This window comes from Lepidochelys kempii, chromosome 1 (assembly GCF_965140285.1).
Source record: "Lepidochelys kempii isolate rLepKem1 chromosome 1, rLepKem1.hap1, whole genome shotgun sequence".
NCBI classification, from domain to species: Eukaryota; Metazoa; Chordata; order Testudines; family Cheloniidae; genus Lepidochelys; species Lepidochelys kempii.
In genome coordinates, this window is record NC_136380.1 from 279842838 (window position 1) to 279860070 (window position 17233).

The window sequence follows — 17233 nt, forward strand, 5'->3', positions numbered from 1 at the left end:
GCCCACCAAAAGTTGTGGTTATTAACTTAAAAGTGAATGATCTTGTAAAAAGGAGAGAGAGCAATTTCATAACTTATCAGATGCTTTTGAAATATTAAAATGTCTTTAATAAATTACGTTCTTCTTACCTAAAGTTTTGACAGGGTCAGAATAGTCTGAATCTGTAAACTGGCCTTTAACATTTGTTGCTCTGAACTTAAATCTGTAAAATAATTAAATAAATTCAGGAATCAAGTATTTACATACAAGTATTAAAATCATTCATTCAGTGAAGAACTAGTAATTATTCTTCATTCTGGGGAAAAATAACATGCAATCAGTATACTCCATATAATTTAAGAATCCTAATGTCAGCATGTTAAAAGTATACTGCAGATGCGTGAAATGGATAGTACTTATCTTGCACTTAGACTTGCTGAATTCAGGAAGAACAATCTTATGTTACTAAAACAAAAAAAACTACCTGTCAGTTGTCTCACTTCTACAGTCCAGTAAAAAAAAATTAAGTATATGAAAATTTAAAACCACTTCATACAGAAAGTCCCAGTGTGCTTATGGCTTCTTGTGAAATCACTTTAGACCTCGCCTTTTCTTAAATATAACAATATATCTTAACAATATATCACCTTTGCATTTTGTCTGATTGTCACTCATATAAATGCATATTTTTGTTTAAACATTTTTTTTACTTAAACATTGACATACAACTTGAATTGTATACTTACAAGTACTGCTTTCTTGGTTTTAGGGGGCCGTTGCAGATTTTATCTTCACTCCCAGGTATCATGCATGTAGTATCAGCACCTATAACATACATATCTTCTTTGCCACTCAGTACTTCCTTTCCTTCTGTACAGGGTGGGTTTGGAAAGCCTTCATTTGTAAAATATGGCCTTGGTTTTTTGAAGTAGGCATCATACCACTTAGTAACATTTCCATCATGCTGAACTATTGTCAGAAGAAATTAATTATAAATCATTTCAATTCTAAACAGATTGCAGTTAAAGAAGGTAAACCAATGGTTGTATTTTCAGAAGCGCTTAGCACTCAATAGCTCCCATTTAAATACCTCAATAAGTGACCATTTTTCAAAAGTATGAATGGTATACACTAGTCCCACAGGACTACTCATATGAGCAAATGTTCATCAGCAAAAGCTCATCAGTTCACAATCTGACCCGTACTACACAAAATAAATTTACATGACTCCTTCCTGCTGTAAAACAGAAATGTTATCTCGGCTGCATTCTTCTAACAGCAAAAAAATGGCTAAAGGAGGAAAAACTGCTAAATGGAACCTTCAGATATTTTAATTTCAGAGATACAGCATGTGTTATTTTTTAAAGGAAGTCATGAACAAAGAAACGGATAAACCCTGAAAAAGATAATGAGAAATAGAGTATGAGTGACTTCAACAACCAACAGCTACTATTTGTCAGCTGAAAAGGGTGAATGCCTTGGATAGGTTCCCTGAATCCAGTCTACAGCACACAGACAATGCTTCAGCTTTGGAGCAAGGAATGGTAGCACAGAGGTACCACATGAATGACTTCTGGGAGTATTACAATTGCTGCAGTAACTGGTCAAATGTCTCCCAACATTAATTCTGCATCACCCAATAAAGGCAATAAGGGAACAGAGTAATAGGTCAAATGCAAGAAACTAAAAGGTACGAACAATTAGCAAAAGAATATAATAGCTTTCTCTACCTCCTGCTTCTGCAACAAGAACTTGTATTTTCTTGATAGGTCCATGATCATCATTATAGTAGCATACTGGCATTCTGATAGTAATTGTTGTAGCAGTAACAAGTAGCATCCCACTAGTATCAAAAACTGGTGTTGGTTTCTTATTAGGTCTTGGTGGCTCTGTTTTTAAACAAAGACAAGCCAAAATGTTTTGCTTTCTAATTTATTAATTGAAATCACTTAGTTCAAGCATGTAATAGTGTTATAAGATATAATCCTCTTATTTGGGACATTTTGGTGGACAGGCTAATGTCCTACTTAAGACGCCTATCCTACAACGGGATACTTGAGAGGGTGAGAGTCTGCCCTCACAGATTTCCCCCTTTGCAGGATCAGAGTACAAGTGACAGGTTTGACTAAGAAAGAACACTGTTTAAAAAAAAATCTTAGCCTTAATTTTTCTATCTGTGAAATGGGGACAATGATTTTATTTGCTTCTCATGGATGTGGTAAGGTATAAGTACAGATGGTTCTATAGTCTATTTCTAAATGTCATGGTGAGGCATAACTAAATAATATTTGTAAAATGGTAAATTCGGATAACCTTTTTCACACTGAGTAGTACCTTATTCCATAAGTAGTCCCACTGTTTTATTGGTACTAATTATGGTATATGGTACAATTCAACTATCAGCAAGGTACTATATAAGTACCAAATATTATTAATCTGTAGCAGAGGCAGGAACAGAGCTCAGGCATTCAAGGCTCTCAGACTTATGCTCATTCTTCTAGGCAATGGACAGGAGGGAAACCCATATGCATGCACAAATTTACAGTAATTTTTTTTAGAGCTTATAGGGAACTCAGCAAAAAAGCATTTTATTATGCATACCTTTAATATCCATAGTTATTTTTAGTTGGATTTTTGGCCCTGCACCAGCACCATTTATTGCATACACCTTAAAAAGAAATGAACACTTTATTTTATTGAAAATCTGTGTTAAACTTAAATCAGCAAAAGCTAAATGTATGCTTTTTAAAGGAATAATGAATCCTGCAATTTTATAATATACATAACATGACAAGACTGAAGGGTTTCAGTGATAACATAAACCTTGAGATTGTTATTTACTTTATTCACGTGACCAGAATACATGATGGAACTAGAACCTTAATTTATGTATATATGGAGCAACATTATTTAAAATACGTATTAAAATTTCCCTACTAATTTAATCTCTAACTCCATTCGCTTGTACTCTCGGGAACACACTATTACACTTGCATGTCTCTCTACCTCTAACTCATTCCCTGACTTTTTTTAAATCCAATTTCAAGACCTAGCTCATCTTCCTAGCCTATCATGAAATCCTATTGCCTGAGCCTCTTAGTTTCTCTCCTGTTATATGGTCTTTATATCCCTCTTGACTCCTGTCCCTCTGCATATATAGATGCTACCTGTATGATAAATTATGATTAAAATAATCTATTTGCGTGTAAAGCTTGAAAGCACTCCTGAAGCATTTTGTAGTACTTTTGTATGAAAGACAATATACAAGAGTAAATTGGATACTATTATCTGATTCTCCTACATTTTTTAAACTACATACCAGTGGACCAAATTCTGCCTTCAGTTATACCTGAGATTCTCTGGATTTACACCAGTGCAACTGAAGGAAGAATTTGGCCCAATTTGTTTATTCTTCCAAACTCCTTTGATATTTGCGAAATCAGAAAGGGAGTAGATTTACACTATAAAAAAAATTTCCAGAGGGACTCTCTCAAGTACCTTCCTAGGTCATTCTTTGAGCCATTTACTCCACTCATCTCTAAAATCATAAGAAAACAATATTTCAGACCCTGGTATAACATAGTTAAAACAAGGGGTGGGGGTGGAACAAATCCAACCTTCAAACAATTATTTCCAGGAGGATTTTTACTCTTGCTTCTCCTTCCCTCCTGTCCTAATCCCTGATTGCTTTAATGGTGTGACTACAAGCAGTAATAAAGATTCATCTGTAGTCACTGCTTGTAGGATTGGGCCCAGAGACTGAAACAAAAAAAAAATACAAAACAGAAGACCACCTTGGGGATCAAAAGACAGAACAAAATTTTGTAGTTGAAAGGGATGTGCCAAAGACTGGCTTGGTGATCTAGGATCTAGTCCTACAAGGTGCTACCACCAGTGAGATGCTAAGAGTCCTCAGTTACTACTGATTTTCCCCATACACTTTATATCTTTGGTTACAATGCCAGGGAACAAAATCATATTCTGGCCTTCACTCCTTAATCAAGCAAATCTGTTGACATCAAAGACAGAGAGAGAACTGTATTAAGCCTTACAGTGACATTATACGTATGTCCTCCTTTTAGCCCCTCTATCACTGCAGTGACCGATTTATTTGTTTTGTCAATGACACTTAGATTATGAATCTGGACAACTGCAGGGTCATCTTCTTTGTAAATCATGGCTTGATATACTTGAATATTTCCATTGGGTTCAGATGGTGGCACAAACATCACTTGGAATTTTGTTACTTCATCTGGTATCTTCTGAAATGTTACGTTGTTAGGTGGGTCTTTAGGCACTAAAGGAAACATTTCAGAAATTCACTTTAAATTGGAATGTATTACTGTTATTATTTATTTATAGATTAAAATACAGAAAGGTTTCAGAAAAAAAATAATCTTTTGGACACCAGGATTATACCACTGCTATTTAATTTGATTAATTAAAAACTATTATCCCAACACTAAGTGCCTGTGCAAATATTATAATATTAATCTCACAGATAGCAAACCTAATGATTAGAAGCCCACCATAATTAGGATCAGATCATAAGCCACCACCCTCATCTCTAACTCCTTTGCTTCCTGGACAGCCCCATGAAAAGCATGAGCTTTTAAGTATGCTCTGAATATAACAAATCCGTGTTTTGTTAGACTATGGGGAGACGTGTCAGAGTTGGAGACCCCTTTCTGAAAACACTCTGTCAGCAGCAACCACCCTCACTACTTTTAAACCAGGGGACTGACACAGCATTGCCCAAGGAGACTCAGTCTTTCCATTAACTGATGCCCAAACATACTTGGACCATGTCTACACTACAAAGTTAAGTTGACTTTATGTAAGTTGACATTGAGCCTCTGATTTAAGCAAGTCAATCTTGCGTGTCCACACTACGCTCATTGTGTCAGTGGAGTGCATCCTCACTAGCAGGGCTTGCATTGACACATGGAGCTATCCCACAGTGCATGTAGCTGAGCGGAAATTTGGGTTGGGCTTGCAATGCCTTATGGGACCAAAACATTGGTGCAGGTGGTTATGGGAACATGGCATTAGCATGTTACCATGATGCACTTACCTCCCTCCCTCCCTGAAATCAATGGCAAACAAACCAAGCCTTTTTCACGCCTTTTTTCATAAGCCTGGGTTACTCGCACAGACGCCATGGCACGATAAGCATAGACCCCGCTCAGCTGCACACTGTTGTTGTGAGCATTACAAACACCTCATGCCTTATCCTGCAATATTTACACAGCTGATACAGGAGCCGCCGTGTGGAACAATGTGATGCCACGCTAGCAGCTAGGGTGACCCAATGTCCCGATTTCATAGGGACAGTCCTAATATTTGGGGCTTTTTTCTTATTTAGGCTCCTATTCCCCCTCACCCCCATCCTGATTTTTCACATTTGCTGTCTGGTCACCCTACTAGCAGCCCTGCTGGAAGTCATAGACAGAGCAATTCACAGTTGCTGGTGACAGTCACGTATCACCTTGACACATTTCTAGGTCCGGGAAACAAGCACTGACTGGTGGGATTGCATCGTTATGCAGCTATGGGATGATGAGCAGTGGCTGCAGAACTTTACAATGCATAAGGCCACTTTCTAGGAACTGTGTGAAGAGCTTTCCCCACCCCTGAAGTGCGGCAATACTAAAATGAGAGCTGCTCTGACAGTGGAGAAGTGAGTGGTTATAGCTCTGTGGAAGCTTGCAACACCAGACTGCTACCAGTCAGTGGGGCATCAATTTGGAGTGGGTAAATCTACTGTGGGATCTGTTCTGATCCAAGTTTACAGGGCCATTAACAGATTTTTGCTAAGCAGGGTAGTGATTCTGGGCAACGTGCAGGACATAGTGGATGGTTTTGCTGCAATGGGGTTCCCTAACTGTGGTGGGGCGAATCCTTATCTTGGCACCAGACCACCTTGCCAAAGAGTACATAAACATAAAGGGGTACTTCTCAATGGTGTTGCAAGTGCTGATGGATCACAGGGGCCATTTCACCGACATCAACATGGGCTGGTCGGGAAAGGTGAATGAATCTTTCGGAACACAGGTCTGTTCAGAAATCTGCAAGCAGAGACTTTCTTTCCAGACTGAAAAAGTAACCGTTGGTGATGTTGAAATGCCAATCATGACCCTGGGAGACGCAGCCTACCCCTTGCTCCCATGGCTCATGAAGCCATACGCAGGCAGCCTGGACAGCAGAAAGGACCGGTTCAATCATAGGCTGAACAAGTGCAGAATGGTGGTGGAATGTGCCTTTGGATGTTTAAAAGGTCACTGGCAGTTTGCTTACTAGGTTAGACCTCAACGAAAGCAAAATCCCCATTGTTATTGCTGCGTGCTCCATAATATCTGTGAAACAAAGGGAGAAAAGTTTCCTCTGTGGGGGAGGGATCACAGCCAATTTTGAGCAGCCAGACACCAGGGCAATAAGAAGAGCACATTGAGGGGCTCTGCGTCTCCGTGAGGCTATCAAAACCAGTTTCAGCAATAAGCCAAAGTAATACGACACTTATCTTGGGATCTGTGGTGTTCCTTACCAAATTGTCCCCTCCTTTGCATTTTCTCCTCTGTAAATTCCACCCCCACCAACCATGGTGTGTTGGATGAATAAAGAGCCTTTTCTCCTCAATCCGTTAAGTTTTATTATGCACACGAACACACAGAGACAGCAAAGAAAAGTAAGATAACCTGGGGCAAAAGGGCTGATAACACTGTGGAGGGAGAAACAAGGAAAGCTTGCTTACAGTTGTACTGCAATAACAATAAAGGTGTGGGAATAGGTGCCTTCTGGTCCTTGTACCCTCCTCTGGTGTTGAGTGCCAGGGATACCAACCCCACTCGTCTCATAGGACATTTAGGGGAGGAGGATGTAGAACTGGGCAATGATGGCAGCAGGTTCAGCATAAGCTGTAGAGGGACTCTAGCATCCAGCTGCATTTCTTGAACCTCAACCAGATGCCTCAGCATGTCTGACTGCTCTTTCAGAATCTGCAGCATTTCTTCCTGAGTGGCACACTCTTTTTCCCTGCATGTTCTCCTGTCCTCCCTTCCATGTCCAGGTTCTTGGACAGTATAATCCTCCATGCTCTGAGCTCCATCTTGTCACTCTCAAAGGTGTGCGTTAACTCATTGAACATGTCCTCCTGAGTGCTCTTTTTCTGCCTTCTAATCTGGTAAAGTCTCTGTCTTGGTGTGGAGGATGTGCCAATGGACAAGGTTTCAGCTGCAAGGAATGCAAAGCACAAGGGTAGCATTGACAGCACATACATTGTTTCTGGTGCAAGGTTAATTTTTTTAATAAAAAAATCACCCCTCAATACACTTCACTGCAAGCCACAACGTAATCACAACCACTGGCTATTGCCAGAGTCAGTCTGTTGCTCCAGCCATGGTGAATAAGGCCATGAGGCATGGATGAGGGGTCTTATGCCTCTGCTTTTGTGAAGACATCCTTGGGATCACAGGTTGGAACTTGAGAAAAGCCCCTTTTCCCCTAGCAACTTAGATGGTGCTTGAGAACAGGCAGCAGTGTAAAGCCCCCCAAATAGTTTATTTGTTACGAAAGCAGCATCAGGTTGGGGAGGAAGGGAGACAAACAGGAAGCCATCACCCCATCTTATTTTTGTAATGCTTGCAATACATGGTGATCCCTTCCAACCAGAACCACAGCCATTTGGGAAAGCATGGTTGTGTGACCCATATTTCACCAAACGGGGGGCAGATTACTTGTTGAATTGTTTGTGGTTTAAGGGCTAGCATTGAAACCTTCTCCCGTTTCCCCTAGGTGACCCTATGCAATATCACTCTCCTGAGGGTAACAGAGGCGGCAAGGGAGCAGATTTTGCAAGTGGCTGGGTACAGACCTGGTCCCTGCAATGCCGTGTGCTGCAATGATGTCAGAAGAGTTAATACTGGAGTGGCGCAGGAAAGTGTCCCACCGTGGTGGACGAAATAAAGGAGCCCTTCCCAGAAACCTTCTGCAAAGGATTCCAGAGTACGTCCATGAAAACTTCTTAGAGATTTCCACGGAGGATTTCTGGGCCAACCCGGGGCTCATAAACAGTCTTTTTCAGAGAGCACCCTCTGGATAGCTGGAGTAGCCACCAGTAACCACTACACCTACTTTTTGGTTCAGATTAAACATAATAAATAATAGCATGTAACCCCTACAGTTTGATTGGAAATGTGTACTCACCAGCGGTCCTTTCCCTGGCATCACACTCTCCCACCAACTGGTCCTGTGAAGGGATGGGCTCTGGGGTTAAAAACGGTTCTTGCCTGCCTCACATCCTCCTCTTCCTTGTCAACAATGTCCTCCTCATTGTTGCTCTCGGTCACCTAGGGCTCCTGGGACGTATCTATGAAGCATTTTGGGGTAGTGGTGGGGTCACTGCCAAGAATCGCATGCAGCTCCCCATAAAAGTGGCATGTCTGTGGGGCAGAACCAGAATGACTGTTCGCCTCTCTTGTCTTCTGGTACGCTTGCCGAAGCTCCTTTATTTTCATGCAGCACTGCTGTGTGTCCCTGGTGTAGCCCTTTTCCTCCATGCACCGCATGATCTTGGCATGGATGTCAGCATTTCTTCTGCTGGATCAGAGCTCTGCCTGCAGATTCTTCTCCCCACACAGCAATAAGATCCACCACCTCCTGTGTACTTCATGCTGGAGCACATTTGCGGCCTTGAGTCTCCACGATCAGCTGTGCTGTTGAGCTCTCCACACTGAGCAAACAGGAAATGAAAATTCAAATGTTCCCAGGGCTTTAACAGGGGAGCGTCTGTTTCCTGTGTACCTGGCTCATATGCAGTGGAGTTGAAAGTGCTCTCCAGAGTAGTCACAGCGGAGCACTGTGGGACACCTCCTGAAGGCCAATCATTCAAATTACACACCGCAGTATCTACACTATCCCCATGTTGACCCATGGATGTCAAATCAAGCGCTATGCCTCTCGTGGAGGTGGAGTACAGAAGCCAACATTACAGGCCACTTAGATTGGCAGAAAGGACTCAGCAGTGTAGACACATACGTTATTAGATTGACTTAACCCAGTTTATGTCGATCTAAGATTGTAGTGTAGACCAGGCCTTAGTGTTTTATAGTGAAACCAGCACTTTAAATTCCATCCAGAAATTTACTGGTAGCCAAAGCAGATCTCAGAGCACATTTATCATGCTCTTTCCCAATGATCCTAAGGTAGCCCTTTATAAAACACATTTATTCAAGTAGTTTATTCTCAAGGTGCAAAAGCAAAAATCATTTTACCAACAGCTCTGTCTAAAAGAAAAGACTGTACCTCTCTTTCCAGACACAGATAGAGAAGAAGTTGTGTTGCCTACTCATGCCTCCTGAGCAGCCAGGGATATAACATGACCCCAAATTGTGAACCCAAGTAACCAAAGGCAAGCACACTTCCTCAATCAAGGGGTCTGATATAATCCCTGCTTGCTTCCCAGCCCACAGATATCAGTTCAGTCTTCTCTGGATTGAGCCTATGTCAGCTAGCCCTCCTCCAAGCCTTAACCTCACTCAGATACCACATAAAAAGCTTGAGTGTGAAAATCCAGTGGCAGCACTTGGCCTTGTTATGAAGCTAATCACGCTAATTCTTATTCCTGGACTATTATTCTATCATTAATTTAGGTGTAATATCACAAAAAAGTAAATGTTTAAATTAACCTTTTGATTCCTGCACATAATTGCTAACTGTGCCATGCCTGCTCTACTGTGCGCCATTCATTTGAACAGAACACAACGATGTTCAAAATAGGTCCATAAATCAATATAGGTTTCCCTTCATTAGAAAAGAAGAGATTAAGAACTGTAACATTTACAGTACATAAATGATCATAATAAACACAGCATACATGCTTGAGAAAAAAAACAAGGTATTTTTAAAAGTGAGATTACAGTCAAGAAGTTGACTCTGAAAATTTGGAAATTTAGAGACCTATCTTCATGGTCGATGGCTTGTCTGCTGAGGCAGTCTGTTCCTTACGTCAGAGTATCCCTTTAAAGTGTACAGTACTGCCTTGACATTAGATTGATTTCTGCCCATTACAGCCTCCTTCCGGCCTCCTTGTTTAGCTGTGCATCACTCTTACTCAGATGTTAAGCAGGCATAATGATCACCCACCTCCGTAAAGAACTTTGAGATCGATGGATGATATGTGCTAAGTATTAGCAGCATTTATTTTTACTGTCTCTTGTTGTCTATAACCACACTTTAACATCAAGGGTAATTCACACCGCTTTACTGTGAGAGCAAAATCTAAAGATGTATTGAAAGTTTAGCTGGTATTTACGATTTATGTTTTCTTTACTGTACAAGTATCAAGAAAAAACCAACAGTGATTTTTAAGTTAAAAAACACAAACACTTACCTGCCTCAAATGTGGAGACAATTACGGAAGTACTAGACTTGCCTTCAATACGTGCAGCACTTACATCTCCTGTAAAAGCGGTGACTACTACAGAATATCTTGTGAATGATTTTAAATCTGAAATTTCCAGGGTTTTACCCTCGTAATTTGTCTTGAGAAATGAAGCTTTATAATCGTCACTATCTACCTACAAAATAGATAAATACAATACCACAAAAATAGTACATTAAATTCACAAGATCATGTTACTTATATAGTGTATTTTATTTACATTTACCTACATACACACAGAAATATACAAGGACCCCAATTAGCAAGACTGAATTGCAGCACAAGGGAGTAGGCAGAATAAGAAACAGACATCCCTTCCCACCCATGTGAAACCACATTATCATTCCCCTCATCACAACTCCAGGCCTGGGGCAGAGGAAATGGATGCATGTCAGTTGCTCTCCTCTACCAAGCAAGCATGTGGGGAGGGGATGTAAGAACATTGATCTGGGGAGCTATGCTGGAGGGAAGAGGAAATTCAGCTGAACCTAGTAAAGGGCTAAACTAGTTACTTTGCCTAGTGAGCAAGAAAGGAGCTCAGAGAGCCACAGTTCTTTTCCAGGGCTCCTTCGAGGGCAGGGCAGCTAGACATCCTGTCTTAGCCTAAAAACTTAATCAAGTGTCAAATGTGAATGCACTAGCAGGACAGCCAAATCCCACATCTGGATAGTCAGTTGGGCACATTTAAACAAAAAATGACACTTCACTTGTATATGTGCCAATTTTTAAAAGCCCAATCCTGTACAGCCGTATGTTCATGATTAAGTTTGCTCATAGAGACCCAGAAGGTGGAGTATCATGAGCCTTGTGACGGGCAGTGCACAGGATCACTGCTCCAGGAGCAGATGAGGGACTGAACTGTGACTCAAAGAATCACAATTTGGTCCTAGATTTCCTTTTGCTTTGCAAGTGTGCCAGCCCACTGCCTGTGGCAGCTTACTTCTCTCTCTGTGCCAGCTCAGCTGACATGTTGAAGGGACAGAGTCAAGGCTCCACCAATTCCTGCCCATGCCCACCTGTACAAGAGGGGGAGTAGCAACTCCATAGAGACTGTTCTCCCCTGTGCACTGGGACTTGCAACTTGGGTAGCTTAGGCAGAGAAATAAGAAGACTACCTTATGCCCCTTTGCTCCCTTGTGTAGGCACAAACCACAGGTCATCATTAGGCCCACAAATAGTCCCACTGAAGTCAATGGGACTTCTCATGTGTGTAAATGTATTCATATGAACAAGTATTTGCTGGATCATTCCCTAAGGATCAATACATAGCTTGTTTCACAAAACTGGTATTGGTACATAAAAGCACAAATCTATTTAATTATATTTAGCTGTGAAATTTTAATTAAAACATCATGAAATTCATTAAGGAGTTACTCATTGGTTAATAGCTTCTTTTGAATAGTGGTGGCAACCTGATGGCTTGATACTTTTATAAATAAAATAGACAAAACATTCATTCTGGCAGAGAGCTGGGCCAGATGGCCTAGTAAGTCTTTTTTAACTTTATGAAAAAGTAGATAAGTGGAAAAGGAAGCTCTTCTAGTCGATGATCAAACAACATTTTATTACGCCCCTTCCTTATGGTCTATTCCCACTATTATAACATGTTAAAATGATGTTTTCATTATTGTTTCTTCGATGTGTAATTTGAAGGATAATTAGGTAGCTGTACAGTAGTTTTCCCACTGGGTGAAATTTGTATTAAATGCAGCTGCTAAAACGTTAGGAATATTCAAGCACACTTTTTCTTTGACAGATGTGCCTCTATCCCCACTGAGGGTTAACCTTAACTAAAGTTTCTGATGCACTAAACAGACATTCATTTCCTGGGATGACCATGAAGAGATGAGGTACTTTTTTATATCTTACTATCAGTTATATGGCATTTAAATATTTACAAGAGAGCTGTAAATACAATTATTTTGATACAGAATCATTAAACTTTTCTTTATTTTTACTCTCCCCAAAACCCTTATGGTCCAATTTTGTCTCCTTTACTGATTCCGGGTAGTCCTTTACTCCACAAATACTGCTAATGGGAAAAAAAAATGAGAAAAGGTATAGTATGATTTATTTTGGGCTAATGGTGGCAGAATGATTTTCTTATTACTGTTCTGTAAAGCTGAAAAAATTGGCAATTTAAAGAGAAACCTTGACTTTCAATAAATGGATGGAAAGTATTACTTTTTAAAAATTATGATGTGACAGAGAAGGGATCTGAGTTTATTATGTCCTGTGAAAATATTTTACAAATCCTTAAGGAGCCTGATCTGAGAACTAAAATACTAAAATGTATGTAACGTTGTAAAATACAAAATGTTTGTGGAATTTGGAATCTAAATACATAATTTTCCCAGAGGGCCACCAAAATTTATGGCAGTATTTTCACTGCAGACAGACTATGTCAGTTTTATTGGACTTTAAGCAGCAGTGGACCTGCCTGTATAATGCTATTCACTATGGAGATGACACCTGTAGCTACTGATCATTGATTAGACAGTACCTGATTACAAGCAATCTCTAAAATTAAATCTATAAACTTGAAACATTCTGAATGTGAACATTTCTTTAAAATCATGTTTGATTACTGACTGAATATTCAAAACAGCATTTTAAATTCCTGCTGAATATTTACCAACACGTTTGAGAAATCCAGTAATTCATTATAACTTATTGGGTACCTTATTATAAATTATAGGTATAAGTATCAGATCAATATATCATGGTCTAGGACATGACTGCATCCCGCTAATAATTTAGGAACCACATATTACAGAGGCAGAAGGGAAAACTGTGTGAACAGAACTTGGTGGAATGCTTCACACAAACAAAATATTTGAATTTGGGGGTTTGGTGCTTCTGCAAAAAGGTGAAAGAAAACACTTTGGTGCAATTTTATGACAGTGTGTCATAAATGACAGGAGGGTTTCACAAGTAAAATGTCTTTTCGTTTGTTGAAATCAGAATTGTCAAGAACTGCGCTCCAGCTCTTCTCTAGTCTCTTCTAATGACCTGCTCAAGATTTTGCTGAAGGAAGGAAGAGTTGTTTTTCTTTTAACACATCCCTTGTTATTGTAAGTCCTGCCATTGCACTGCTGCTGTGATAGATGGTCTACTACCTGCATAGTGCATTGGGCCAGTTAGAGCAACAGCAGTGAACTGAGAAGCAGAAAGGGTAGAAGCACGTGAGCCCCATGTTGCCATTTCTATTTTATTGTGACTCTTGAAATATTTGATGCTTTTCTTGAAGCCCCAGACATTGATTACCCAGGAATCTCAGCTTTAATTTGTTAGGCTTATAAGCAATATAATACCATAGTATTTTGTCTAAGACTTAAAGGAACATCTAACCTTTTAACAAAGCTAGTTTCCCTAAAGTTTCCCATTAGCACACTATCAATATTTTCAATATCAAAGATTTGCTCATTCTCAAACAAGAAAATCACCATTTTCTCAAGCTACATTTTTATTTCTTATGTCCTAGATTCCTCCGTGCAAAAGACAGTGGATGTTTTGGACATTCTGGCTTTCATTCCTGTCCTGTTTATGTGTCTTGCAATTTCTATAAAATGTCTATATTCGTGTTATTCCAGATACCATCAAACATCTGTATCATTATCAACCAACAAGTAAAAATGAGAACTGCCTTACTGAGGTAACGTCTATGAGGTAGAATGTTGGTCCAGTAATAATGTCCGGTTCACTCCAACTGATGTTAATACTGTGAGGAGATGTAACTACTACAGTTACATTTTCTGGTGGACCATCTGGAGCTATGGAAAAAATGATACATATGTGAATCAGAGTTAGTTCATAACAAATAACACAGTATCTTGAGTCACCATGAAATAAGATTCACTTACCATTTGAAAATGAAACTTTTGTAATTGTATTATTATATTTGCCAAGCTGTTTAAAGAATTACAAACATTTTTGGTTCTGATTTATAAAGCTTTCTATGGGATTTAGACACATCTTTTATTAAAATTCCATATCCTTAATGGAAGATGTGTCTAAAACTCCTAAACAGCTTTGCAAATCTACATCATAGTATCTGTTAATTAATAGGCCCTCTTTTACATGGCACATACAATTTCCACATGGGAGATGGAGTATGTTTGATGCACCAGAATAAAGAACAACAACAAAAAAATACTATCACAAATTCATATGCATGTCAACAGGACTGGAAAATTTTAAAGTTTTTATAGAGTACTGTTTTCTCAAAGGAATGTTTGGTTTCTAGTTTATTTTTATCATTCTTTTTTTCTTAACATATTATGAAATACAGAAAAATAAAGAGGCGAAAGGAGCTGTAGGACTTCCAGATTGAATAATGAATATTTTTCAACAGTTTCCACATCACGCGGTGGGTTCACCTGGTTTCCTATTATAAAGTACAGGAAAATTCGGTACTCTTCCTACAACATGGCAATACTTGGTACTGGGCATATTGACTTTTTAAACAGTGAACATGGTAAGAATGGGGAAAAATAGGATTTGTGAGTGCAAGAGACACCTAGATTGCACATAATTTGAGATCTATACAAATCTCAATAAATAGTAAAATAGTAAAGAAGTACTCTCTATTCCTACCTTTGATTTCTGCATAAAATTGCTTTAATACATTTTCCTCCTTCATGAATCATTAGATCACTACCTACTATCCAGTGGATTACTGCTAGGAAATAAGAAAGTTTGGGTGGTAATTAGGTTTGTTCGTTAGTGGATTGGCTGAGCACTTGAGTGGAGTGGGAGGTTTAGACTACTCAGAGGAGGGTGATCACAGGAGAGAGAGAATTTAAAGCCAATGTACTCATCTGCAGTAGCTCAGTTATATCTAGTAAAGATGTATATTTTTAATTGAGCTATAACTCATTTTTATGTTAGTTCACTCCATAGTTTTTCATCAAAGTTTCCTTTGGTGCAAAAAATGCTTGCAGTACCCATTGCTGCATTACTAAAAGAGGATTTTGCCTTTATCTATTTTTGTGCATAGTGAAGTCTCTGAAAGAACTGTAAAATGCCATATAAATGTTCAGTTAACAGAACCCTAGAACTGTGAACTTATGAAGATGATTTTTCATTATTTATAGTACTAGCAAGAAAGGGAGCATATTTTATCTTTTAAAATTAGTCAAGGAAGCAATTTAGATTTACTAGTTAGATAAAGGAAGGATTGTAGGTACTACAATTCACTTTTAAGCACATTTATATGTAATCCACGTATTTTCACTTAAAATCCAAATGTAATTTACCACATTATCCAGCTTAATTTAGAGATGCACTATCCCCTATTTGATAAAAAAATTTTCAATTTGTTAAATTTTTAGATTTCTATCAGGAAACTTTTTATATATTTAAGGTATTTACATAAAGTGCATCTAAACATCATTATCTGTTTTATTTTCACCATAATCAGAAAACAATCAATTGACACTTACTTAACAGTAATGAAAAATTAGGAATAGCTACTGACAATAATCCGTAAAATGAAAAAGGAGACTGGACACTGGAAATGTGCTGGTTCAAAAACACTTGGTGTTTTATAATAAACATTTAAAAAAAACCTGGTTGTCTCAGCGGTAACTGTCACATTCTGATTTAGGATTTTTTGTGAAATGAGTCTAGTCAGTAATGGGTAAGATATCACTATACCCTTTCTCTTATAAATCACAGCAATTTACTCAGTAGAAATGACCTAGTCTTATTCTCTCATTCCCCTATAATCCAATCACTTCCTCTCATAAGCAGTTTTCGCCTGGTTTTCGCAATAATGCATTTTCTGTAACTAACAACCATCATTTCCTGATTATCATGCTTCTATCCTGCCACAGGAATGTGGGTCTTATGGAGGTCAGGGTCATCTTTCCCATCCATCTGTGTCCTGATGCTGTGGCAGCAGTTAAGTGTGTTTGCTAGAAGGTAAGTCTGGATAGCCCATCATTTAGCATAGTCCTCAAAAACAAGACTGAATACCCTAACCTTCTCATGGAAGTTCATGCTTGCCAGTTTGGATGAGAACTGCCTTTTTCATTATTATTTTTTTAAGAAAAAAAAGTCTTATATTCAGTTATATCTTATTAACTTGATCTAGATTTCCCCCCAAATTTTTGGATATTTAGGCATTAGACAGATATAGGGACCAATCTTTTCCCCATAAAGAGAATGAACAGAACAAAGAATCCCCTGCGCATTCAAGGCAAACATTGTCTGAAGAGGGGGTATACAAGCATGGCAGTATCACTCCTCTCACTTTGACCCAGAAAAGCAAGAACTCCAGACACTAGAGTTTGGGACGGAAGGTGCTGGGAAGTAGTCAAGGCTCAATTTCTGTAGTCTCATCTACCTGGAAACTCGTGGTGATTTCCCTGTGTAATACAATGCTGACCCTGTCAGTATTATGTTACATAAATTCACATTGCACACATTTCAAATACCTTGGGTCAGGTACAAGAAGAACAGAATGAACCATCCTGCCATAAAAGATGTAGGGTTTGAGGGCCACTTCAGAGTTCTGGCCCTCTACACATATGCCCCAGGCTTTCAGAGATGCCCCAAGAACTTCGCCACATCTCAGCACATCTATGCACGAGGAGTCCCTTCAGCTCGCAAAAAATACCAGTTCCCAAGTTCCCTAACTACACCACAATGCGGAATTAATTCTGTGGCCTCAATACCACCAATTTCCCACCTAACTTTGGCTCTCCAAAATGATATTATCTGAGAAAAGATGATATGGACTATAAAATGTAATATTTTACTTGTTATGAATGCAAAAGTGAAGATCAGAATGGGTGCAGGTGCAAGATAACT

At 39.1% G+C, this 17233-nt stretch overlaps 1 protein-coding gene across 19 annotated transcripts in view; it reads right to left on the minus strand.

Moving 5' to 3' along the window:
* PTPRQ (protein tyrosine phosphatase receptor type Q) overlaps nucleotides 1-17233 on the minus strand; it is a 219877-nt gene that overhangs the window by 39704 nt on the left and 162940 nt on the right. For 16 of the 19 annotated variants that reach the window (XM_073327659.2, XM_073327658.2, XM_073327660.2 and 13 more), the window contains 7 exons: nucleotides 14069-14190; nucleotides 10367-10553; nucleotides 4032-4276; nucleotides 2581-2647; nucleotides 1710-1868; nucleotides 726-948; nucleotides 129-202 (listed from right to left, as the gene is read on the minus strand). In XM_073327659.2, coding sequence (XP_073183760.2) covers nucleotides 129-202; nucleotides 726-948; nucleotides 1710-1868; nucleotides 2581-2647; nucleotides 4032-4276; nucleotides 10367-10553; nucleotides 14069-14190 — 1077 coding nt within the window. Of the gene's footprint in view, nucleotides 1-128; nucleotides 203-725; nucleotides 949-1709; nucleotides 1869-2580; nucleotides 2648-4031; nucleotides 4277-7066; nucleotides 7210-8181; nucleotides 8708-10366; nucleotides 10554-11532; nucleotides 11669-14068; nucleotides 14191-17233 lie in introns of those variants that run through there. The other 3 variants (XM_073327652.2, XR_012156732.2, XM_073327669.2) reach the window with 3 other exon arrangements.